Below are 24833 nucleotides of genomic sequence, written 5' to 3'. Positions count from 1 at the left end.
CGGAGTGGTCGGGTCTCCTTTCCTTTCAGAGCACAGGGGTGCTTAGTACAGGCAGTAGTGTTTTGTATTGGCTTTTATTTCTTCTAAAATGTACACAAAGAAAAAAATCTCCAGGGAACAGTTTTGATTCATGTAGAGAAAACCGTGTGTTAGAAGTGAAAAGTGAAAATATTTTTAATTTTTCCACCCTAACTTTTTAAAATTTGAACACTTTCAAATCAATAGAAAATTTGCATGAATAGGACAATAAAGACCCATCTATACTTCATCTAGATTCATCAGTTGGTAACACTTCACACAGCGGCTTTCTCTCTCTCTCTCTCTCTTTCTCTCTCTCTCTCTCTCTGTATATTCCAAATATATATTTTTGGGAGACAGCAAGTATACACACACACAATATATGTACCCTATGCATATACATGTACGCATATACATGTACACATACCTATTTTTTGCTGAACCATTTCAGCTGTAGACTGAAAATTATTGTTTTACCCCTAAACACTTCAGCACATATCTCGTAAGAATAAGAGCATCCTCCTACACACTGATAATTATCAGTTTTTCAATACTATTAGCTAATACACATCCATATTCAAATTTATGTCCTCTATAGCTGTGTTTTAAAATCCAAGATCCAATCAAGAATCACAAATTGCATAGTATTGCTCTTTAGTCTCCTTTAATCGAGAACAGTTCCCACACTACTTTATCGTTCACGATACTGACATTTGTTAACTGTCCAGGCCAGTTGTTTTACAGAATGTCTTCAACATGGATTTGTCTGAGTATTTCTTCATAGTTAGGTCAGATTAAACTTTTTATTTTTTTTTTGAACAAGCATGCCACTTGCGTGATGCTGTGGGTGCCTTTTTCGTTGCAGTGCCTTCCTTTCCGATGTCCTGGGTCTTGAGGACATGTACCAGATCCCCACACCCCCAGGGCTGGGCAATGGGGAGGCCCAGGGAGCTCTGCAGGCTTTAGTCTTGGCAGAGTTCACCGCCAGAGATGGCTGCCAACTGCAGGGCACTCCCATTGGGCAACCAAGGCCAAGGTGAGAACTTCTCCTTCCTACCAACAGCTCCCGTGGCCAGTGGCCAGCCAGTTCCTCAGCCAATGGGTCACCTGCTGCTGTGGCCACTCTCTGTTGACGCAACTGCAAGGAGAACAAGAAGAGGCCTGAGGGGTCAATAGGTGCCAATGCAGTCCTACTGGGGGGAAGGGACAGCAGGGGACAGGGGCACAAAGACAGAGGGAACCAGAATTTTAAAAGGACTGAAAGGGTGAGAGACAGAGGGGACACACACACCAAAGAAGAAGAGAAAAGCAGAGCGTGAAAGACACAGAAGCAGAGAGGGACTCAGACACACAGGCCCACAGGGAAAAGAAAGCACCAGATGATGTGCTTCACTAACAACTTCTGAGGCACTTTGGCTTTGAGATTTGGTTTCTCCTTTTTGTTGTTTTCAATTTTTTTCGTTTGTTTGTTTGTGTCTTTTCTTTTTTCTTTCTTTCTTTTTTCTGTTTTTGGCTTTGAGATTTTGGAACGTGAAGAGAGTTTGTGTTTATACTGGTCAGACGCAAAGAACACAAGTGTTTCTCCCAAGGGACCATGTAGGGTCACTTACTCGGTCTGTACTTTTCCAAACACAGAACTTGTCCTTGGGGCCTCAGAAGCCAGGCCCTGGCCCAGAAGATTCCTGTTCTAGCTCAAAATGTCGCCCCTTTTTTCACAGGGCTGTTGGCAGATAGGGAAGCCTACCGTGACACATCTGGGGTGAAGGAAAGGAGCAAGTGAGGGGCAAACAGAAGGGAGGACCCAGAGAAAAGAGCACTAAAAAAAGCCTTCCCTCTGAGTCGGGAGGAATTCAAAATCCTGGGAGCTGCCCAGCGGGTGGACCTTAGCTAATAATAACAGGCCAGGCTTTTCTCACGAGAAAAGGCTTTTCTCGTGAGAAAAGGGTCTTAGTGGGGAGGGGTTGGAGGAGACAGTGGTTGCTCGGCTCCTGGACTCAGCAGGGTAGAAAAAGGGATCTAACCAGGTTCTACCAGGGCAAAACTCCACCAGATGCAATTGGGGAAGGGCTTCCGAAAGAGGAACTTAGTGTAGACAGGGGGCTTTCTGGCAATAATGTGCACTGTCTGTACTTTTCTTTGGCAGGAAGATGGAAAACGTGCAATCGGGAGCCATGACCTTAGTTTCAGGACTCACAGTTGAACCCAAGTGAAAAAGCCCCTTTATGCGCTCCACCCTTGGCCAAAAGAACAAACCCCAGGCCCTACTTCTTACTGAGGAGGTTGAGGGGAGTCAAGGGGCGGGAGAGGACATCCCGAAAACTCTCCAGCCATTCCCGCTGCTCCTTCTCGCTGGGACAGGTAAAGACGAATCTGCGCTCAGGGGTGATGATGGTGAGGCCAGCTTTCCAGCGATTTCCACGGATGCCCTTGGGCAGGTCTTCACACACCTCGTACCCCTGCTCGTTGCTCCCAAGAAACACCTCACCCTGTTCATAGGCATCCTGGAAACAAAGGACACATTGTCATCAGAGGCCACTACTTGGGGTAGTGGGGCACCTGCAGCCGTGATGGCCCCCAAGCTCTCTTCTAGTAAGAGGTGTGTGTGTGTGTGTGTGTGTGTGTGTGTGTGTGGTCTCTTCTGGGGATTTGTGCTAAGTGAACCCAGAATTTGAAAGGCTAAAACTGTAAAAGAAACCACACACATCATCTGTTAAAATGACACTTAGTATTTATGGAGAATTAACTATGCACCAGGAATTCATATGTACTCACTCATATAATCCTCATGGCAACCTTTCAGGAAGGCACTGTTATTAAGCCTATTTTCTGGAGGAGGAAACTGAGGCACAGAGAGCTAAGTTTTCTGCCCAGGGCCCGCCACTGAAAGTAGCAGGGCTGACACTAAAGCCCAGACAGCTGAGTTCTATCTAGAGCCTACACTCCTAACCACCATACTTTCCAGCCTCTTGGTTAGAGGTAAGCCTTAGAAACCAGAGGACGAGAAACAACCTATTTAACTACATTGGCAGCATTTTGGATGCACATAAAGGACTTCCTGCAGGGGAGGGGAGAGAAGTAGCTTGTGCACAGGACAAGCCAGGGTTCTCCAGCCCTGTGACTTCCCCACAGTCTCCTGCCCAGCACTGACTCCACCTCCATCTCGGGGTGAACCAAGGAGGGGCCAGAAGTGGCTCTTACCAGTGGGTTCTTGTAATAGAGCAGCCTCCGCTCCTGAGGATCCAGGGCAAACCACCTTTTCTTGAAAGGTTCTCTCTGCTGCAAAATAGGGAACCTCGTACCAGGGTGGGCCAAGCCGAGGAGCACAGAGGTCAGAGGGCCAGCCTCAGCTGGCTCCATAGTCAGACACCCCAGTGCCGTTGAGCTCTGAGGTGCTTGAGCTCTGAAGGTGTTGCCCACCTCCTCACCCCCTGCCACAGTCCCCCTTCTGCCTTCAGGTGCTGCTATAGGTTGGAAGAGACACTTTTTCTTTTTTTCAAGCTGCGGGCAAGAAGCCTCAGGAAAAGGAAGCTGGGGAAATCAGAAGTGGATACTGCTCAGCAATGCTGAAAGCACTGGCCTTGGTCAAATTCTAACCTCGGTCAAGACAAGATCAGGGGAGGGCTGGAGAGAGAAGAAAACAAAACGTGTGACCCTTGTCAAGTTTTCAAGACTGGGTCTCTGGGATGCCCTTGGGCAGCTTCCACCCTCTGGACCCTCCATGGGAGGCAAAGCAGCAGCCAGGCTCCCCTTCCTTCATAGATAAGAGGGAATGAGCAGCCCCTGGGGAGTTGGGGCAAGTTTAGCAAAGGGGAGAAGAGGCTGAGTGTGTGCTGAGGAGGGGTGTGCCCACGTGGACACCCAAGCAGGGGTGTATCGGTGTGTTTCCTCAGACAAGTCTTCAGCTCCCAACGCACTTGGATGGGGAGTCCCGGGAGGCCCCCAGCACAGAGCACACAGCTCCGGAAAAGGCAACACAGGATCCCCAAGAAGTCCCTTGCAGCTATGCTCTCCCAGGAGTAGGGTCAGTTAGATGCAGTTAAGAGGAAAGAAGCAGATGGTGGTGTTGATAAAGAGGAAGGATGCCCAATGATAGGGAGAAGCACCTGCAGGGATGCGGGATCACAGGCCCGAGCCAGTCTCCGCCTGGTCCTTCACCCCAGGAATTCACACATTGGTTTACTTCCCTTGCCCCCCACTTCCCTCCCCTTGGTTCTTCATTTTTCCACCTCCCAAATTCTGTCCTGCTGCTCACTGGGACAGGGGCCATGAAAGTCCCCCAGGGAGCGGTAGAATATACCTTTGGACCAGTCTTTTCCATGAAGCCTTGTTTGAGGTAGTTCCTGGTGATGAGGGGCACGAGCTGGGGGAAAAAAGACACACACTGATCCCCTGATGCTCACGCCAGGGGTTCAGAGTTCCCTAGTGAAGTTGGCTCCCCGACACAGGGGAAGTTTGGAATGAGGAAGGATGTGTACTCATGGTTCACGGGTTATATTTGGAACGTGGTATGGATGCAATATTAATATTTCAACAGAGCCAGACAACAGCACCCCAGATGTTTGCAGGGCTTCCCAGCATAGCCAAGTCTTGGTTTAAGGACTTAGTTTAAGGAATGCTTCTTCAATAACCCCAGGAGGTGGACCCAGGCAAGGCTCCAATGAGACCCTCCTGGTGTCAAGGGGCGTGTTCGGAGGGTCTACACTCTGGGAACAATTCCCAACCACCCCGTGAAGTGGTGGATATTAACATCCTCATCAAATAATTGTATAGTGGTCAGGGGTATTCCCAAAGTCACAGTGCGGATCGGACGACGATCTGAGATTCACACCTAGGGCTGAGGGACACCAGACACTAGTGGTACTCCCACCACTACACTATGACACTAAAGTATAAACATGCTTCTCATCAGGCCCCTGGCCAAGACCTTGTCATTTGGTGGGGATTTGGACACAGGGCCCCAAGGAGGTGACGGCAAAGTGGGCAAGTAGAGAAAGCTCTGGACTAGAGTTGGGAGACCTGGGTTCTAGCTCCAGTTCTGACCTCACCCAGCTGTGTTCCCTTGGTAAAAACCTTACGCCTCTCTGGGCCTGTCGCCCTCTATGTAATAAGCAGACTGGATGACGTGCTCTCCAGGATCCCTTCCAGCTTACTATCCTATTCTCAGAGAAGCTTCCAGGGATTGACGCTGGCCTCCTATGTTCCTGGGGGTCAGCCTGGCAAATCTAGAGGTACCAATGCCAGCCCCACCTTCTGAGAGCAGAGGGAGTTCTCCAGCACTCCAGGGCCCAGGGCAGAGGCAAGGGGGAAGTGAGATCTGCGGAATAAGGAGAAGTCTGAAAGAGACAAAACTATGAGCTCAAACCCAAAATCTAAACTATACCATTCTCCTTTTGCTGAAATGTATTCTATAGGCTTTAATTCCTTCCTCTGGACTAAAAACAGAGTCCCTGCTGCTCAGTAGTCTAACCCTGAGCCAGGGAAGAGTTGGGATAAGCCAAGGAAACAACTGGGAGGAGGAGAAGCACACAGATGGAGCATTACTTACTGTACCTCAGAAACCTTAGCTGCCTTGCTTCTCACAATAATCCTGGAAGGTAGGTATTGTCCCCATGGTGACAGATGAGGACACTGAGGCTCAGAAAGGTAAGGTGACTTGCCCTGGGTAACCCATCAGCTTCTGTGACTTCAGAGTCCATGCCTTTCTTAGCACAGGACCTCCACGCCACTGGGACTCCCCAAGTTTCTGGCATCTGGGTTCCTCAGCTGGAACCAGAGCTGGGTGATTGTCCAGAACCTCACATAGACATAGGGGAGGAAAGACAGGGCCGAGAGACAGGCAGGGAGGAGACTGGGGGTAGATATAGGGTAACAGTGGTCGATGAGGGAGCCACGCGGATGGAGGCAAGAGGATGTTGACCAAAGACCAGTTTCCTCTGCAGGGCTCAGCAGAGTTGGAGAGCTACCCAGATAAATAAGGCCGAGCGTTTGCACTTTGTCCTCCCGACCTCTCCAGTCAGCACTCCAACACCCTGCCCACAGGAACGTGCATTCACCACTTGTGGGTGCTGACACCGCAGACCGGGAGCACCCTGCCCCGGGCCTGCTGGAAACGCTTTCAGAGAGTCGCCATCCCGGTGCGTCACTGGCCCTGGAGTGGACCCCCATTCCAGACACTCGGCTCCCTACAAACCTTGGTATTAAGGAACATTCAGGCTTTCAAGGAGAACCTAACAGTTTGGAATGACATAGTTGGAGGAGGACTATGATTTGTCTACCCTCACCACGTACAAACTTCCCTTAGAGTAGGGCCTAAAACAGACACTAGATCATAGCCCCTCCAAGCTGGAAGGGATGCTGAAGATGACCCAGGTCAACCGCCATCTTACAGATGTGCAGAGAGGTGACGTGACCTGCATGGGTCGCACAGCATGTTAGTAACAGGGCATCCACAGGAACCCAGCCCTGCCTCGAGGCAGCAGCCTCGGCCCCACACTGTCAGCTTCCCCAGCCAAGCCCGAGAGATGGAGATGGATGCCCCAGACGTCTAAAGACAATCAACATGCAGTTCTCAGGCCCACCGTTACCTTGGCCACAAAAGACACACTGTGCCTGCTAGAATTGTAATGGGGAAGATCCCATTGCTTTCATGAGACCAGGACCCAAAAGAGCGAAGAGGGACGTGAAAGTGTGAAGAGCGCCTTCGGTTTATTCACTTGACCTTCCTCGGGATTTAGTTTCTCATCAGTAAAATGGGAATAATCACCCCTGCCTAACTGCCTGCTGCAGGGATTAGGAGATAAAAGGAACTACAAGATAAAATGGGCTCAAGAGCCCTTTGTAAGTAGTATGGTAGAGATCGTTTGTAATTTTTAGAGGGAGATGGGGTAAGGAAGAAATGCCTAAATCCTGAGCTCTTTGACATGGTGAATTGTTCCACAAAGCAGGAGAGCCTGACCTGCTTTTTGGAGGCCCTCTGGCCATGTACGAGGCCATAATATCCCAGCATGCCCAAGAGAGCCTTTGGCTTCCCTCTGAGGTACCCAACCCCAAGTCTCAAGGTCTTGCCTGCAAACCAACCTAGTCTGGCCTCTGAGTATCTTCGAGGTCAGCAGACAAGGAGGAGGAGGTGGCAGAGAGGAGACTCAGAAGTTGGGGTCCATTTTTAGCTCACCTCAGACTCTGGGAGCTCAGGAAAGGCCATTTTTAGGTATTGCAGACGGGCTGCACGGAGGGCATTGAACCAGTCCACTATCTCCTGCAGAGAAAAATGGAAAGGGCAAATGGACAGCCAGTGAGATGGGAGTAGGGGGAAACAGTCTGGTGGCAGGAAGCTAGCTGTGTCTGTAGGCTTGGATATATGCATTCCGCACAGGCACAACCCCCCAGTTCCACTCAGGGGCCCGGGGGCTGATAACAAGCATCTGCCAGAGCCCGTGGCGGCGGGGCAGGGTTCACCTGAGCAAGCGGGAAGCCATTGACAGGGAGATCCCCAGAACCACGGGAAAGAACCAAGGTAAACCGTATGGGAGTTATGCAACGGCCTAGGACAGTTCTTGACACTTTCTCATAGGTGTACAAAGCACCTTGTTAAAATGCAGATTTGGATTCAGCGGGTTTGGGGTAGGGCCTGGGATTCTGCATTCCTAACAAGTTCTCAGATGATGTGATGCTGGTTAGTGGGACACACTTTGAGGAGCAAGGGTCCTCAGAGGTCAAAGGCTTTCAGGTGGGGACAGCTGCACCTGGGGACGCTCCTCCAATGCGGAGGCTCGTTGCCTGGAGTGCAACTCAGGCCAAAGCTGGCTGGGACCTTCTGCTGTCTGTCACTCAGGCAGAATGCATCCCTGGGCAGTGTGGGCCACCATCATCTCTCACCAGGTGAACCACATACCTAACTGGCTCTGCCTCTGCTCTGCTGCTCTCTGGTCGGTCCTCCTATGACAGCCAGTGATTTTCTAATTGCAAATCTATTGAGTCTAGCTGTATGCCCTTCCATTACCCTCAGTGTGTTCAAGTTCTGTCGTATGACTTACTTTGTCTTCTGAGCTTCTGCCATACAAATCCATTTGCAATCCCCCCGTACATACTGTTCCCTCCTCCCAGAACACTCTGCCTCCCCCACCTCTCCCCTCACCCCACATATTCCTACTACCTACAACATGCTGCTACTCACCCTGAAGATTAATTTAGATGTCGTAATAGATATTTGCTCAGCCCAAGCCCTGCTTCTATGAGAAATGCTCCACCTAGTTTCACCCACCCATTCTCACCCACCCACCATTGCAGCCACATTTGCTGCTATGATCCCATCCCTTCTTGGCCAACCAGCTACGACATCAGGGCTGGTCCAATGAAGAGGCTGGACTGGGCTTATCAGATTCTTCCTCCCACGAATTTGGAATTGGGAGGCAGAAAGACTTGTTCAAATAGCTGCCGTGCTGCATGCTGATGTAATTGGGTAATAGAGAAATTCGTATGAACATGGTTTCAAAGGAATGAAACACACGTACCCTGCTCTCTCAGGGGTTTAGCACACAGGCCATGTTTGGCGTTCTGAGCTCTCTAGTCCTGGGAGTTTAGAACCTTCTTGGGTCTCAGGCACTAAGGCTATGGGGCCATCCCAGGAATGACCCACCTAGGCCTACACTTTCAAAGGTCTCTCTGGTCACAAATTGGTGACCCCAGGGCAAAACCCAACCTGCACGTATGCTTGCTTGGCTTCTGAAGTTTTGTTTCAGTCCTCTATACAGGTGGTCCTGTTTGCCACAGCCTTATCGCTATCCACTTGACTTTTAAATCACCTACCTGGCTCCTGCAGGCGTGACTTTGAGCCCCTCATTTATATCCATCTAATGGAGACACTGGGGTATCAAAGGAAAGAGGCGAATGGCCAAACCTAGGTTGTCAAATGCTCTACAACTGGGCAAGTGGGAGGGAGCCAGGTACCGTAAGTGGCAGAGACCTTGGGTACCTCAGCCAAAGTCCTCATAGTACTGACTGGCGTGGAGGGGTGGCCAGGAGTGGCCAGCAGTGTCCAGCCAGTTTGAGCTACAGCAGAGGGCCTACCAGGGACTCAGAACCAGGGATCTTTCCGTAGTGCCTCTCATACTTTAATGAGCATAAGAATCATCTGGGGATGTCAGCATGCAGTTTCTAATGCAGTAGGTCCAGGGTGAAAAAATAAATTTCCAGGTGACGCGAATGCTGCTGGGACAGGACCAAACGTCGAGAAGCAAGGCCCTAGAATGCGCCGCTTCTGATCGTCTATCCACTCCTCCTCCCACATTCAGAATCTCTGGCTCTACCTGGATTTGCCATCCGCGGGCACAGTCCCTTCTGCTAATTGGATGCCCCTGCTGGCTATGCACTGTTCAGACACATCCCTGGTACCTGCCAGGTTCCTCTCTCTGATCTTCCTCTGCCTTCCTCATACCTCTGTCTCAGACTGGAAAGTGACAATAGATGAAGGCAAACAGCAGCAGCAAATCCCAAGAGGCAGCTGAACAAAGGAGCTGGTGAGCTGGGCCTGCTAAGTCCTGGGGTGCTGAGCAGCAGGCTGGTGTGAAAATGCCAATCATCTCACCTTGCCACTTTCATGATATACAAATAGGTTCCTGATGTGGCCTTCTGTCCTATAGGTGATCTGTAACCCGTGGGGGTTCCCTATCTTCTCTGTCTGGAAGGTGGCATTCAAGTCCTTGATGTCGATGACAGCTTTGGGACCTTTACCCTGAAAGAGAGGAAACATCCTCAAGATGCTGACAGTCAGCTGGGGGACTTCTCACCACCTTCACCAAGGCCTTAATGCAAACGGGTAACACATTTGTAACTTTTCACGGGTGTTCAATGTTCTTGCTTTCATATCAAGAAGCACAGATACCCTACTGCTCTCCTGTATTCAGCCATCCCAGCATTCCTGCTTAACCAGACTGGCCTCTCTGAGCTGGAAGGGGGCTTGGAAAGGCGTTAACTTAGGACTTTTCAAACATTTTAGCCACAGAGCTTTCCGGAAGCAAATCTTCTACGGAAGCCAAACCAATAAAAATAAGACAGAGAACACAATCAGATGTGGAGCCCTCAGACCACTCCCTCCCACCCTCTTCCCTCTGTTCTCAGGGTTCTGAAACACAGTCCAATTGATGCTGAGAAGGGAAGAGAAAAGAGTGCTTTCCTTCATATCTGGTAGAGTAAAAAGGATACCAGCACAGTAGACTGTGGTAGCCATTAACCACATGTGGCTATGAAAATTAACATTAAATAAAAATAAAACCAGTTCCTTACACACTTAGCCCCATTTCAAGTGCTCAAGTAGCCACTTGTGGCTAGTGGCTAGGGCACGGAGCAGGGCAGACATAGAACATTCCCTACAAACAGTCTGCTTTAGAGGGAAATTTGGTCATATTTATTAAAATATTGAATGTTTTGTTTTGACCTACAATTTTGCATCTAAGAATCGATCCCAAGGAGGTCTAACTGCATTACTGTGCAAACAGGTATGTCAAAATGTATTTATTACCATGTCGTTTACAGTAGTGAGAAAAAAAAAGAATTGTTTAAATGTCCATTCATGATAATGGGTTAAACCAATAAATCGTGGCCCATCCATACAATGAAATACCACAGAAACTTTTAAAGGAAAATTTAGATTAATCTTACTAATATGAAAAATGTCCATGATATTCATGACAAAGACCAAGTCCCAGAACAGGATATATAATAGGAACCTACTAAAACAAAAATTATACACACAAAATATATGTATATGTTATATTATATATGTATATATACACACACATATACATACACACATATATATATATAAAACACGTATATTTGAACATGACTAAAAAGTATACGCAGATTTACACCAACCCTCTTAACAATGGTTTTCTTGAAAGATTACTGGAAGCCTTTCCTTTTAAAATATTTACTATGAAAAACACTTAAACTACAAAAAAAGAAGGTCTAATTTTGTCAGTATTATTCATAACTGTTTAAAAAAAGAAATGTGACATTACTAATAAAGCCCAAATCTTTTTAACTAACACTCACCCTGCCCTCTGTCCTCCTCCACTCTCCGCCGACAATCACTGTCAGGAGTTCGATGTTTATTCTTCTAGTTCACTTTGTATACTTACACACACATATTCCCATATCCATAAACACTGCATCGTATTGTTGTATGTGGCTTTAATTGATATAAATGGCCTAATAGCATATGGATCATTCTATGTCTTGCTTCTGTCACCCAACGTTATATTTTTTTAGTTCTATCCAAGTTGAAACATACCAATCTAGTTTGCTCTTGTAAATGACTACACCAAAAATTATCAATCTATTTTCCTGTTGACAGACATTGAGATTGTTTCTGATTTTGTGCTGCAGTCAGCTTGTGTCCCTGGTACATATATGTGAGAGTTTCTCGAGATCACAGTATCTACTTAGAGATGGAATTGCTAGATCATAAGTGTGTATATCTTTGACTAACAGGTAACTGCCACATGATTTTGCTGAATGGCTATCCACTGCAGTTGTACCAATATTTACTTCCATCAATAACACAAGAGTTCCCCTTACCCCCTAGTCTCACCAACACTTGACACTGCCAGTTTTTAACCTTTCTGACAACATGATGAGTTTGAAATTGGATCTCACGGTTTTCATTTAATCAATTTTATTGAGGTACAATTTATAAACAATAAGTGGTACTCATTTTAAGAGTACAGTTTGATTTCTGACAAGCATATATTCCCACGTCACTACCATCACAATTAAGACGTAGAATATCACTATGATCTCAAAAGAATTTCCCCCTACCCCTTTGCAGGTAATCCCTCTCCACCCCACCCCAACCCCAGGCAATCACTTATCGGCTTTCTATTGGTATAGAATTCTAGGATTTCATGTAAATGGAATTATGTAGTACATACTCTTGTTTAAGACTTATTTTGCTCAAAACAATATTTTTTAGATTGTTCCACATTGTTGTTGTTGTTTTGTTTTTCTTTTTTTGTTTTAGTAGTTTGTCCCTTTTATTGCTGAGTAATATTTCACTCTATGGATATACTACAAGTTTTTATTCATTCAGCTGTAGATGGACAATTGGGTTTCTTCCAGGCTTTGGCTATTACAAATAAAGTGTCTATGAATATTTGTGTATAAATCTTTTTGTGGACATAGGTTTTGGTTCCTCTTCAGTAAATACCTAGGAATGGAATGGCTGGGTTATGTGGTTAAGTGTACATTTAATTTTATTAAAAATTGCCAAATTGTTTTCCCGATAGGTTGTGCCATTTTTCAGTCTCACCAGCAATGTATGAGAGTTCCAGTTTCTCCCCATCCTAGCCAATACTTGGTGTTTTCAGCTTTTTTAAGTTTAGTCATTCTAGTGGGTGTGTAGTATGTCTCATTGTGGTTTTTTAGTTTGCATTTCCCTGACAGCCAGAAACATTGAGCATCTCTTCTTATCAAGTATTTTGATTTCCTTTTCTGTGAACTGCCAGTCCATTTCTGTTGCCTAGTTTTCCAATGGATTGTCTTTTCTTCTGGGTTTGCAGGTTTTTTGTTTTTCTTTGTCAAACTGTGTTCTGGGTATTAACATTTCATTATGTTGAGATACCTTCTGAGTCTCACTTTCTTTATAATTTATTTACTTTTTTGTATCATCCAAAATGTTTACATAAAAGTGAGTTGTCTTTATAATTTTTAAAAATGCCCCTTTTGGGAAAGAAAAAACAAAAAGGCAACTCATTCTATTTTTAGACTGTTTTGGACTGAACTGGCTTAGGACTGAGAAACATCAACTTTTTCCACCCAAGGATGGACTCTCCTAGAGGTCAACTCACAGCTATTGCTGGGGTTCGTTGGCCCCTGCTAACTCTGCAGCAGCAGTTTTTCTTCCTCCTTATTTTATTATTTTATTTTGTGGTACCTGCAACATTTTTCAGTGCTTTAAATTGAAGACTGAGAAGAAATCCCCACCTGGAGAGTTAAAACTCTTCATCCCCCACCATTTTTCACTTGGCCCCACATTGCAGCCACCCAGGACAGAACTTCTGGCTTTGGTCTGGTCCATATAGGAAAGCAATGGGGGAAATAAATAATAATTTCTACATATAGGGAATGGAGTCAGGTGAAGGCTAAAATGCCCAGAGCTTGTCCTTCTCTTACTTTCTGGGTCACTCCTTCACATTCTCTGCCGGAAACTTCTCATCTTTTTGTCCTCTAAATACTGGGGTGTCCCAGGGCTCAGCATGGTAAATAAACTCCAAAGGCGGCCTTCACCAATTCCTTCCCTCCCTGAGTGCCCATTCCACTCTACCCATCAAGAAGTGGAATCTAAATTCCCTCCCCTCAAATGAGGGCTAGCTGCATGACTTACTTTGACCAATAGAAGGCAATTCCTGGCCTTTACGAGACCTGTAGCAACCCTCATTTGCTCAGGAGAAGCCAGCCACCAGGCTATAAAGAAGCTGGAGCTAGACTCCTGAATGAGGAACAACCACATGGAGAGACCGAGGCCACGTGGAGTAGCCAAGTCACGAGACATGTGAGTGAAGGCTTCCTGGGCCTTGGGACCCAGCACAACCACCAGCTAAATGAAGCAGGGTGAGTGACCCAGCTGGTACCCCTAGGAGTACATTGGAACAGCCACGGCCTGCCCAAGTTCCTGACCCACAGGATTGTAGGAAATAATAAACTGACGTCTTAAACCACTAAATTTTATGGTGGTTTGTCACTCAGCAACAAATAACTAAAATACTCAGTCCTCAGGCATCTTTTCTCATTTACCCATACTCCCTGCTTACGTGATCCCAGCCAGTCCCATTGCTAAACCAGTCTATGTGCTGGTGACTCCAGTTCCAAACTCCCCCCAAACCACCAAACTCACATATCCAACTTCTTTCTCAGTGTCTCCACCTGGATAACTAAGGAGCATCTCAAATGACGATCATCCCCTTAGGGAGCTAAGTCTTTGCCATCTTGTCAAATGGCAAATCTATCCTTCTAATTGCACAGAGGAAAATCTGGGAATCACCCTGGATTCCTCTTACTTTCACATCCTATATCCAGTTGTCCTGTAAATTCTGTTGGTTCTACTTCCAAAATACCCACTACGATAGCTATTATCAAAAAGACAGATAGTAAGTGATGTCGGTGAAGATGTGGAGAAACTGGAACCCTCACACATTACAGGTGGGAATATAAAATGGTGCAGCCACTTTGGAAAACAGTGCGGCAGGTCCTCCAAAGATTATACAGAGTCACCATATGACCTAGCAATTCTACTCCTAGGTACATACCCAAGAAAAACGGAAACATATGTCCACATGAAAACTTGTACATGAATGTTCGTAGCAGCATTACTCATACTAGCCACAAAGTGGAAACAGCCCAAATGTCCATCAACTGATGGATGAATGAATAAATGAAATGTGAGATATCCACACAGTGGAATATTACTTGGCAACAAGAAGAAATGAGGTACTGATACATGCTACAACATGAATGAACCTTAAAAACGTAACGCTGCTAAATGAAAAGAAGTCTGTTACAAAAGACCACATATTGTATGATTCCATTTATAGAAAATGTCCAGAATAGGCAAATGTATAGAGACAGAAAGTAGATTAGTGGGTGGCTAGGGCAAGGGAGTGGAAGTAAGTTCAAGATTACAGCTAACAGGTGTGAGGTGTCTTTTGGGGGTTATGAAAATATTCTAAAATCGTGGTGATAGCTGCACAACTCTGTGACTACACTTAAAGCCATTAATTGTGTGCTGTAAATGGGTAAATTGTATGGTATGTGAATTTATATCTCAATAAGGCTGTTCCAAAAAAAAAATCCTAAGTCTTACCATGGTCCACGAGGACCTTCACTATATGAGTTCATCTCCCTCCATCCTTTTCTTTGCTCACTCTGCACCAATCACTTTGACCTCCTGATGCCCTTATAAGCCCACCAAGCGCATGCCCAGGTCAGGCCAGGGCTATGGCTTATGGGTGGGCAGCTCGTGCACTGAACAAAAAGCCCCTGGCTGAAGGTGCTCGTGAGAGCTGCAATGCAGGCTTCTGCTTGTCTAGACTAGAGCCTGGAAGCTGCACCCCCTCAGAGGGGTCACCTTTTCTAATGAGCACTCAGGTGCACGTGCTAGCCAGGACCATGCTCAGGGCTTCTGCACAGACTGCTGCCCTTGGTTTTCTCTTCCCCACACAGCTACATAACTCACTCACATTTCATTCAGTTCTCTGCTCAGATGTCATCAGAGAGGCCGTCCCTGCCACGCTCCCATCATGCCCTAAGACTTCACCCTCTTTTATTTTACTTCCTAGAACTTACTGCCACCTGATAGGTCATATATTGATGTATGATTTGGTTACCACCTATCTACTAGAATGAAAACTCCATAAAAGCAGGAGCTTTGTTTAGTTTATTGCTGTATCCCCAGTGCCTACAATAATATCTAGTATATAGTAGGTGCTTAGTAAAGATTTCTTGAGTGCATGAATAAATGAAGTAAAATCAAGTGATCAAAGGCTTAATCGTGGACCAGTCTAAGCCCATTCTAGGTGAATCAAAGGTATGTTTTTTAGTAGACTGGATTGATTGTATAACCAAGGAAAAATAGGATATGGTGCTTAACTCTCAGTGTCTCAGATCATCCACAAGACAAGGCACCATTAACTAAAAGGTAGACCTCAGTGGGGTGAGAGCCCAGTGCTCAGGGAGGGGACCCTTTGCTGGTGTGCCTCTTACCTCTTCCTTAGTGTAGTACTTCAGGAGGCCTTCTCTCGCCAGGAGGACAAACCTCCTTCTCAGGAACTGCGCCTTGTCCCTTCCCCGCTTCCACAGGAACCCTTCTCGGTTACCTTAGCCACCAAGGACAAGAAAGAGGAACGCCCACAGCCTTAAAACGGACAAGCAGGGTGGAACCTCCTCAGAGGGTCTCAGGGTGGAATGAACTTTCCACCTGCTGCTACAATGTCTCGATTCTAACTCAGCTACTTCAGCTGACAGGGGTCCATTCTGGGGCCAAATTTGCAAAGTCTTATGATTTCAGTTGGGCTCCCCCCAACTTTCTTCGTTGGCTGTTTCATAAGGAGACACAGTAAACCGTTAAGTAGGCTAAGTATGGACAAGTTGATCTGATGACTTCACATTAACATAAGCCTAAGGACACTCTCGAGAGCACAGGAATCATGAGTGACCTCTAGGCATCTGCTGGTTGAAGAATACCATGTGCTCTTAGTAGCCAGGGGAGTTGAGCCCTGGCAGCCTTCATCCTCAAAGAGTGGTTTTTACACTTTACTCTCTGGGTCAAAGCAGCTGGGCAGAAACTGCCACAGGTCCAGGGCCACCGAGGAGGTTGTGCCCTGCACAAAGGTGGGAACAGAGGCTGAAATCCAGCCCATGCACCTTTCCGCCTTGTGCTACTCCAGGGGCTACATTAGCCAAGATGAGGGGTATGTTTCAGGTGGCTGAGTCTCCCTGCAATTTATACTAAGACTTGTGGCCCTGCAAGGACCTGATATGATTATGCTTCTCGGCCTCTCAGACCATAAAACCCCACCAGCTGATGTGCTGCTGTTTCAGAGGCAGAGGAGCCCACACCTGAGCCTCTGTAGCCAGAGAGAGGACAGCAGATATCTTTTGTTTGGACCCTGTTCCTAATACTCAGGTACTGTGTTTTTTAGAACTCATTAGAACATAGACCTCAAAAGATGATGAAAATAACTTTACCTGGAGGTGAGAGGGTTTTCCCATCTGCCATAAATTCCTGTCTTTCATACTTAGCTCGAATCCATTGCTCCTTTAAGACCCTAAAAAGAGAGACACCTTAGTCAGCTGCATCTGATGCATTCCCTGCCCACAGTAACTTTCAAGATACTATAGCTGAGCATGGGAGCCTCACAGCAGCTGCCTTTCTGCCTGTTCAGGCCACCAAGCGTAGCATCTCTGGCCTCTACCCTCTAGATGCCAGAAGCACTTCCTCCCCAGTTGTGACACCCCAAAATGTCTTCAGACATTGCCAGTGTTTCCTGGGGAGAAATATATCCTCCTGTGGGCTGTATGAAAACCACTGGGCTATTCCAACCCCAGCCTCAGCCCTCTAGGTCAGAGAGCCACATACCAGCTCCTCTTGACCATGTACATTGCTAGCTCCACTCCTGAATTAAGCCTGGAGAGTCCATGAGTCTCTTCCTGTGGCCTGCCCATGAAAGCTGTGCATGCTACACTGGACAGAGCAGTGGACTTGGGGTCCAACCCCCTGGTCCCACTCCACCATTTATCCACTGTGTGACCAAGAGCAAGTTACTTATCTGCTCTGAACTTGGGTACTATGTCAATAATATCATACCTACCTACCTTTCAGGGTAGGTTTAAATGTATATAAAGGGCCTGGTACCATGCTGGGCACACAGTAAGTATTTCATGTTAGCCCAATCAGATATTATCTTACATGACCCCTGCAGAAAAACCATGCAGCCAAGAGTGGACCAATTTAATTGTTTGGTTCCCTCTTGCTATTTCGAGGAAAATGTTCCAAGGTTCATATGACCTCACACCCCACAACCACAGGGAATGACCTAGATTAGAGCTGGGCACCTGGCCCAAACTGGCCTATCAGCGCAGTGCCTAGGGTCATGTGGATCAAAAGAAGCAAAACTGAAAAAGGGATGGATTAGAAGCCTTCTCTGGGGTCAAGCTGGGAGCTGGAGCTGGGGACCTGAACGTGGTCTTGTTCCCAGCTACATGAAGGAAACCTAGATAAGGGAATGAGAGCCAGAGAATCTGGGAGACCTGGTCATGTATGAGACCCTCGCTTGTCCTTTGTGAGGGTGGCTCCACCTCTGTGCTTCCTGTACTGATACCCAGAGTCCATAAAATCTCCTTGTTACTAAGCTGGTTTAAACTGGGTTTTGGTCCCTTACAGTCAAGAGTCCTATCTAATACATGGTCCTCATCCAGAACAGAGGAGTCACCAAGCCCACTGTGGACCCTGAGCCACAGGATCAGAGCTGGGAGAGAGAATGGAGACCGAGGCCCAATCCTGGTCCTAGGGGGTGGGGAACTTAGAGTTTAGAACTGGAGGAGGCCATTTTAGTATTCAATTGAAAGGGGTTCAAGTGTAGGGCTGTTGCTGGGATCATGACAAAGTACCCTGTTTCCCTGAAAATAAGACCTAGCTGGACCATCAGCTCTAATGCATCTTTTGGAGCAAAAATCAATATAAGACCCGGTATTATGTTATATTATATTGTATTATATCGTACCCGGTGTTATGTTATGTTACGTTATGTTATGTTATGTTATGTTATGTCATGCTATGCTATATTATGTTATGTTATGTTATGTTATATAAGACCTGGTATTATATTATATTATATCATATCATATCATATTAATTATATTATATTAATTATATATTATATTATATTATATTATACCCAGTCTTATTAAACTTATTAAACTGGGCCTCATATTAATTTTTCCTCCAAAAGATGCATTAGAGCAGATGGTCTGGCTACGTCTTATTTTCGGGGAAACACGGTAGTATCTGTGTAGTGCTGACAGAAAGCCTACCACATAGTAGGTGTTCAGCAAGTGCCTGTTCCCTTCACTTGGAGCAAAGTGCTGAGTGGCAGCAGTGAGGCAAGACGAGCCAGGCCTCTCAATCTGAGCCTGGCATGTCCTTCCCCTGGGTCAGGGACCAGGCAGCCTGCCAAAGCTGACACCGAGAAATGGATTACCACTAGCATTCTGGGTGGCCTTTCAGATGTTTCACATAAATGATCTCATTTAATCTGTACCACCAGGCTATGATGTAGGCTTCATTATCTACATTTCAGATATGAGGATGCCACGAGTCGGAGAGATTTGGTAACTTATCTGCCTCCTCACAGCTAGGTCATGGTAGAGTCAGGAAACAAAACAGGTTTTCTGAGTCAAAAGCTGTGCCTCCCCTGCCACTCTACACTGTAACCATAGCCTCTGGGTTGTTTAAGGATTGGGAAATTGCAGGACCATCAGGTACGGTTGTATAATTTGTGCATTGTCCAAAAGCATCTTGCAGAAGCTGGAAGACAATGGTGGCCGAAATGCAGCCTGCTTCCTGCAAGCCATGCCCCAGGAGGTTGTGTCTGCCCAGAGGTATACCTGCTTCCCGTTTACACAAGGCGCTAAAAGCTCTGGCGGTGAGGCTGAGGCCCTAGGAGAGAGGCTCAGGCAGTCAATCCTGCAGAGGTCTGGGTCATTAGGTACCAAGGTCACACTGACCCCTTACCTTCAGGGGAACTGAACCATCCTGCTTCACAGACAATTCCCCCGACCTCCTCCCACGCCCATTATATTAGATTTTCCTAATGCCCCAACCCTGGTGTCAGATAGGCTAGTCCCAGCTCTGCCTTTATAAGCCTCAGGTTTTTCATCTATATCATGAGGATAATAGCAGTATTTACCTCATAGGCCTGTTGAGAGAATTCAACCAATTAATGCACATAGCATTTAGCACAGGGCCTGGTACACAGGGAAAGCTCACTTCAGCTGAAGTAGCTACTATTATTTTTATGGTTATTATTTAGCGATCTGGGACTCAGGGGGCTACTTTGGCACAACCCCAGGCATAACTCCATAGGAAGGAGCTGGAACACATTTGTCCTACTAAAATACCAGCAGTTCTTTTCTCTATCAAGTTAGCCACCACCTGTAGGCTATGAGAACATCAGAGGCAAATGGGGTAAATCATAGAAAAAATGCTGCATTTCACAGCTGTGGAAACTGAGTCTCAGAGAGGGGAACAACCCAAGCAATAAAGGTAGAGAGGGCTTAAACCAGGTCTATATGTTCTCCACGACAGTCCCAACCAGATTACTGGATCCACTTGCTGACCAGGTCCATAGATGAGACCACCACAGACAAAGGCCCGGACATGGGGTTGGGGTCAGGGAGGTGGGACCAGGAAACCACACACTCACAGGCAGTCATCGGCCTGGGGGATGTAGTAGAAAGCAGGGACTCTGGCTTCATACTTGGCCTTCACACGGAGGTTCCCGTTGTGGATCATAAACTGCAAGACAACAGCAATTTGGGATAATATTAGAACTTGAAAAAATGTGAAATGAAACCACGGTCTACCCAGAAGCCATTGTTCTCACTGGCTCCTAGGCTGAGTCAGGAGACACTCCTACGGGAGTTTGACCAGTGCCACTAGGCTGTCACCATGCTGCTGGGAAACCCCAGCCTCGAGCAATGAGGTGCTCTAACAACCATGCCTCACAGAGGCAGAGCACTTTACAGTTCTCACACATTAGTTCATTTGATCCCCTTACCCATTTTAATATTACCATCCCCATTTTAGAGACGAGGAAACTGAGGCTCAGAGAGGTGACACAGCTAGTAAGTGGAGAGCTAGGATTTGAACCCAGTTTTGTCTAACTCCAAAGCTCATGTTCTTTCTCCCACCCCCTCCACAGATGGCCAGGAATGACTCCTAGTCGCAGTCCCTGCAAGTCTCTGGGAGACAGATGTAGCTGGAGGTTGGAAGTTGGTGCTGGCCCCATAGAGTACTAGGTCAGGATGATCATTGGGGCCCTTGGACACCAGAGAAATCCAGAGGCACATGTGCCAAGAGTGGCCCTGGTCAACAGCCAGCACCCAGTAACAGCAGTAGCATGTCTGGGGTGAAGGCAGTGTGGGAGGAAACATCAAGTATTTCATGGGGAGAACCCTATTCTCCCCCTCCCCAGGGCCACTGGGCTGTATCATGGGATTTGCATGGGCTTTGGATCCTAACAGAGCAGCGTTCACATCCCAGCTGTGCCATTTAGTCACAGAGTAACCCTTGGGCAATACTGAACCCCCTATACTCCAGGGAACTCACCTGTAAAAATGAAGAAACTGTAATGGGAGTTCTAAAGCACAAAGAAATATCCTCTGGGTTTATATGCTAGTTTACTGGTTTCCTCTCCTTCTCCTGCACTGGAATGTATGCTCCATGTGGACAGACTTGATTTTGCTCCCTGCTCTCTCCTAATACCCAGCACATGGTAGGCTTACAGTAACTATGTGTCACATGAATAAGTAAAGCATGGAGCCCAGGGTCTAGCACGCTGCCTGACAAAGAGTGGGCGCTCAGGGACCACGGCCGGTAGGCCTCGAAATCCTCAGCCAACCAGCACAATTTCGAACTGCCTGCTCCCTGCTGGTTTTATGGCTGAAATGGTAGTATCATCCCGGCTGAAGGTAAGGAGGGCAAAGTGGTCCCCTTCCTGGCTAGGGGGACTATAGACTCAGGACACTGAAATCAGGATACTTCTGTTCCAGTCCAAGTCTTCAGCTAATGAGAACAGCAGCTGTTAGCATTCCTTATTTTGTACCTGCACTGAGCATACATTTCATCCTTACAGCAGCCTCCTGAAGGGGGCAGTGATGTCCCCATACTACAGATATGGAAACGGAGGGCCCACAACTAAGGTGAGGACCTCACAGCTTGTAAATAAAAAGTGATGAAGCCGGGTTTTGAACTCAGGGCCTCACTGTAAGCCACAGCTCTAATAGGCTGTGCTTTGTCTCCCAGGTTATTGCCCCTCTCTGGGCCTCCGTTTCCTTCCCCCGTCGAATGGGAGCGTCCAACCCACCGCCTCCACCAGCTGTTGCCCCAAGGCTCTCCACGTGCACCCCGTGCTACCTCCACAATGCTGTCGTCCCAGAAGTCAAGTCTCAGGGATTTCACTTTACTGATGTCTGGGAAATTGCGGTGGACGCCGGAGCAGTTCAGACAGATGAAGATACCCAGCGTATAAGAGGCCCAGTCGGGATCTGCGGGATGGGACGGCAGGAGGGAGCTGGGTGGAGAGCTGGGCTGGGGGCGCGGCAGAGGCAGGGCTTGGCAGTTAGGACTCCTGGGGCGGTGTCCAGCTCTGCCCACCCCGAGAACCCCTTCTCTCTCTCTCGGTCTCCCCACCTTGGTTGAACTAAGATACCAGCATGGAACCTTCTGGTCATCCCACCGGCCATGGCGCGGAGGCCACCAGGATGGAGACCTTGGAAGGAGTCCCAGGGACGGGGGCGAGGGGTGGGGGGGCGAGGCTGAGGCAGCGCGAAGCGTAAGTGACAAGACTCCAGGGAACTGAGAGGGGAGCGCGGAGAGAGGGGCAGCACCTAGACGCCTGGCTGGGGAGCTGCAGGTGGGGAAGTCGGAGTCGGGGCACCTCCGGGTCTGCAGGGTCGGAAACCGAGGAGGAGGAACGCGGGAAGACCTGGGGAGCGCTCCTGAGTGGGGGAGTGGCACTGCACAGTTAGGCGGCCCCCGCGCGGGGGTGGGACCCCTAGGCGCGCGGGATGTCTGGGTCCGAGGGTTTGGTAAGTGGCTGGGTTGGGAGTGACGACGCCAGGGTAGTTCCGAGTGGGTAGGGTGTCTGGCGGGGGAGGTGAGTGAGCAGGATGGCCAGGACCCCGGGGTCCGAGACCTAGTGACGGGGTCCAGCGTGGGGAGGATGAGGAGAGCGCGGTCCGGACCGGGTCGGAGCTCCGCGGTCCGCGTGGGCGGGGCTTGGCTCGGAAGGTGCCACAGGGTGGCGCCGGGATCCAGCGGGGGCGCAGGGTGGGACCCAGTCTGCGAGGTGGGGAGGGGTCTGGGGGGCCAGGGTTCGGCTCCAGGTCCCGGGCTGCCCGCGCCGCCGCGCCCTTACCCGCCGCCCCGCAGTCGGCGCAGTGAGCGTTGCCGGTGCCCGCCGCCTGCAGCAGCTCCAGCAGCCGCTTCTTGTTGCGCTCGCGGTCGCCCATGGTGGCCCCGCGAGGTCAGCGGGGCCCAGCACAGCCGCCCCCCGGCCCGCGGCCGCCCATGGCCGGTGCGCTGTCCTGGGCAGGTGGAGCGGGACGGAGCCCGGCGCCTCTCGCCCCGGCGCCGCCGCCAGCCCCGCCCCTCCACGACGCCCCGCCCCGCCCCTCCACGACGCCCCGCCCCCGTCTGGGCGCGTCGGGTCTGTCCTTTAGCTCCGCCGACGCCGCTCCCGCTGCTGGTTAAGGCAGGGTCCCGTGGGGGTGGACCGGAGCGCGGGGTTTAGAGTTGGTCCCACTGGCCCCAGATAAAATCCTGTCCCTCCACTTGCCATCTGAGTGACTACGGACAAACCAGTCACCTTCTCTGGGCCTCAGTTTCCACCTCTGTAGAAGGGGAATAAAGGTATAGCTGGGTTTCAGGGCTCCTTGTAAAATCAAACAGGATCTCACTTCTGTTACAGAGTTCTGATATAAAGTCTACATCTACTTAGAGACATTCAAATGCCACCTCCTCAAGAAGCCCTCGTTGATTCCTTGCCCCGAGTAATCGCTCCAGTTTGTGGTTCTCCTAGAACACTCATATAGGATCCATCCAGCTCTTTGGCCGTGAGTGCTTTCTATCTACCTTGCATCGGTTATTTATATATTTATGTTAATCCCGCCCCGCAACCCTCCTGCCCACACTAGATAGTTTGATGTCAGGAGTTTTATTTCTGTATCCCACATAGCTCCTAGAAATAGTACCTGCCCATTTTTAGGAGTCCAGAAAATAGTTGCAGGAGTGTGTTCACCTGGAAGTGTGGTTTCACCAACGTGAACACCCCTGGACACTTATCTGTGAAATTCCATCACTGCAAGGTGTGGGAAGGGCCTAAAGTGGTCTTGAATATAGGCATTTTATTAATCCCCGTTCCCTTCCCCCCTCTGTCACTCTGACACCATCCTCAGTGACCCACAGACTCCTGGTAAGACACACTGCACACACTTGCCATCCTCCCTGTAGATAAACACCCATCTGTCATATATGCATGTGGCTTAATCCACACAGATGTTAGGTTTTCATCCTGATGGATGGCAGCTAATGTTGTAGCTGACTGGCCTGAATCCCCAGTTCAACACACACGTGTACACATGCAAACAAGCAGGGCAGCCTGGTATAATAGACTGAATCCAGAAATCCAGGCTTTGAATCTTGGCTCCATCACTTATTAGCTGTGTGGTGTTAGGCAAGTGTCTTCACTTCTCTGAGCTTCGGACTCTTCATCTGTAAAAGGAGGATTGCAAGATCCATCCACCTAATAGGGTCATTGAGATGTGCCAGGACATGGCACACAAAACACTCAAAACACAGTGGCTGGCTGGCTGGCTTTCCCTGCCCCTCTGGCCGGCTCATGGGATTCTCATTTGGAATGCTGTGTGTCACTCACCATCTTCCCCAGGGTGAAGGAGGTCAAGCTCCAGGCCCTGAGGGAAGGGGGACATGACCAAGAATAACCAGCCAAGAGGGTCTTGACTGTGTGGGGGTTGAGGCCTAGCCCAGGAGTAGGTCCAGAGAAACCAGTGAGAGAGCCCAGCAGGGTCAGAGGGCGTGGGGCTGTTTACCAAAGAGGCTGAAAGATGATTCATTTCCGCTGCTTTAAATGAAAAAAGGGGACATAAATAAATCTCCCAGGAGAAAGACGGGAAAGGCATCCTAAGGTATGAAGGCTAGGGGAAGGGGGAAAGTAGGGCAATAGAGAGGGGACAGGCCAAGGACACATTCTCCGCTGCCCAACGCCATTGCAAAGCTGTGAAGTTGTGAGTGGTTGTTGGGCACCCCAGCCCTCCCCTGTCTGCGCACTTTTGTCCACCTGAGTTGCTCTCCTCCGGCACCTTGAGTCTGTCTCATTGTCCCCTCCCTGGAGGTCCCACAAAGCCCATCCACGAGAAAATATAACATCTCCTTTACAGCAAGGAGCCAGAGATTGAGAGATTCCTTTAGCTTCCCTTCTATCCATCCTTATTTCTGGAAGTTTCCATTTAACAGACTTCTA

The 24833-nt window shown here is 48.4% G+C and overlaps 1 protein-coding gene across 9 annotated transcripts; it reads right to left on the bottom strand.

The window, feature by feature from the left end:
* Window positions 1-56: 56 nt before the first annotated feature.
* ADAP2 (ArfGAP with dual PH domains 2) lies at window positions 57-22951 on the bottom strand. 9 transcript variants are annotated; one of them, XM_081028535.1, is made up of 11 exons: window positions 22710-22938; window positions 21707-21837; window positions 19995-20086; window positions 16759-16838; window positions 15775-15887; window positions 9602-9748; window positions 7190-7273; window positions 4316-4378; window positions 3217-3294; window positions 2291-2519; window positions 57-1156 (listed from the first exon to the last, which is right to left on the bottom strand). In XM_081028535.1, the coding sequence occupies exons 1-11, from the start codon at window positions 22801-22803 to the stop codon at window positions 1122-1124; spliced, it is 1146 nt and encodes a 381-aa protein (XP_080884661.1). In that variant the 5' UTR covers window positions 22804-22938; the 3' UTR covers window positions 57-1121. The 9 variants fall into 9 exon arrangements, with proteins under 9 accessions (XP_080884661.1, XP_080884665.1, XP_080884666.1 ...); XM_081028536.1 differs by having other exon boundaries at window positions 151-1156; window positions 3217-3291; window positions 22710-22946; XM_081028539.1 differs by lacking the exon at window positions 7190-7273 and having other exon boundaries at window positions 22710-22946.
* Between the last annotated feature and the right edge of the window lie 1882 nt (window positions 22952-24833).

This window comes from Rhinolophus hipposideros, assembly GCF_964194185.1.
Source record: "Rhinolophus hipposideros genome assembly, chromosome: 20".
NCBI classification, from domain to species: Eukaryota; Metazoa; Chordata; class Mammalia; order Chiroptera; family Rhinolophidae; genus Rhinolophus; species Rhinolophus hipposideros.
This window is presented reverse-complemented; position numbering and strand designations above follow the sequence as displayed.

What these genes read in the sequence shown, in the direction of transcription:
- ADAP2 (XM_081028535.1), bottom strand. Translation starts at nt 22,803, where the DNA reads ATGGGCGACCGCGAGCGCAACAAGAAGCGGCTGCTGGAGCTGCTGCAG. An exon ending in GGGACGACAGCATTGTGGAG is followed by an intron (nt 20,087 to 21,706) that starts GTAGCACGGGGT and finishes GTTGTCTTGCAG; the next exon opens with TTTATGATCCACAACGGGAA. An exon ending in GAAAACCCTCTCACCTCCAG is followed by an intron (nt 15,888 to 16,758) that starts GTAAAGTTATTT and finishes TTGGTGGCTAAG; the next exon opens with GTAACCGAGAAGGGTTCCTG.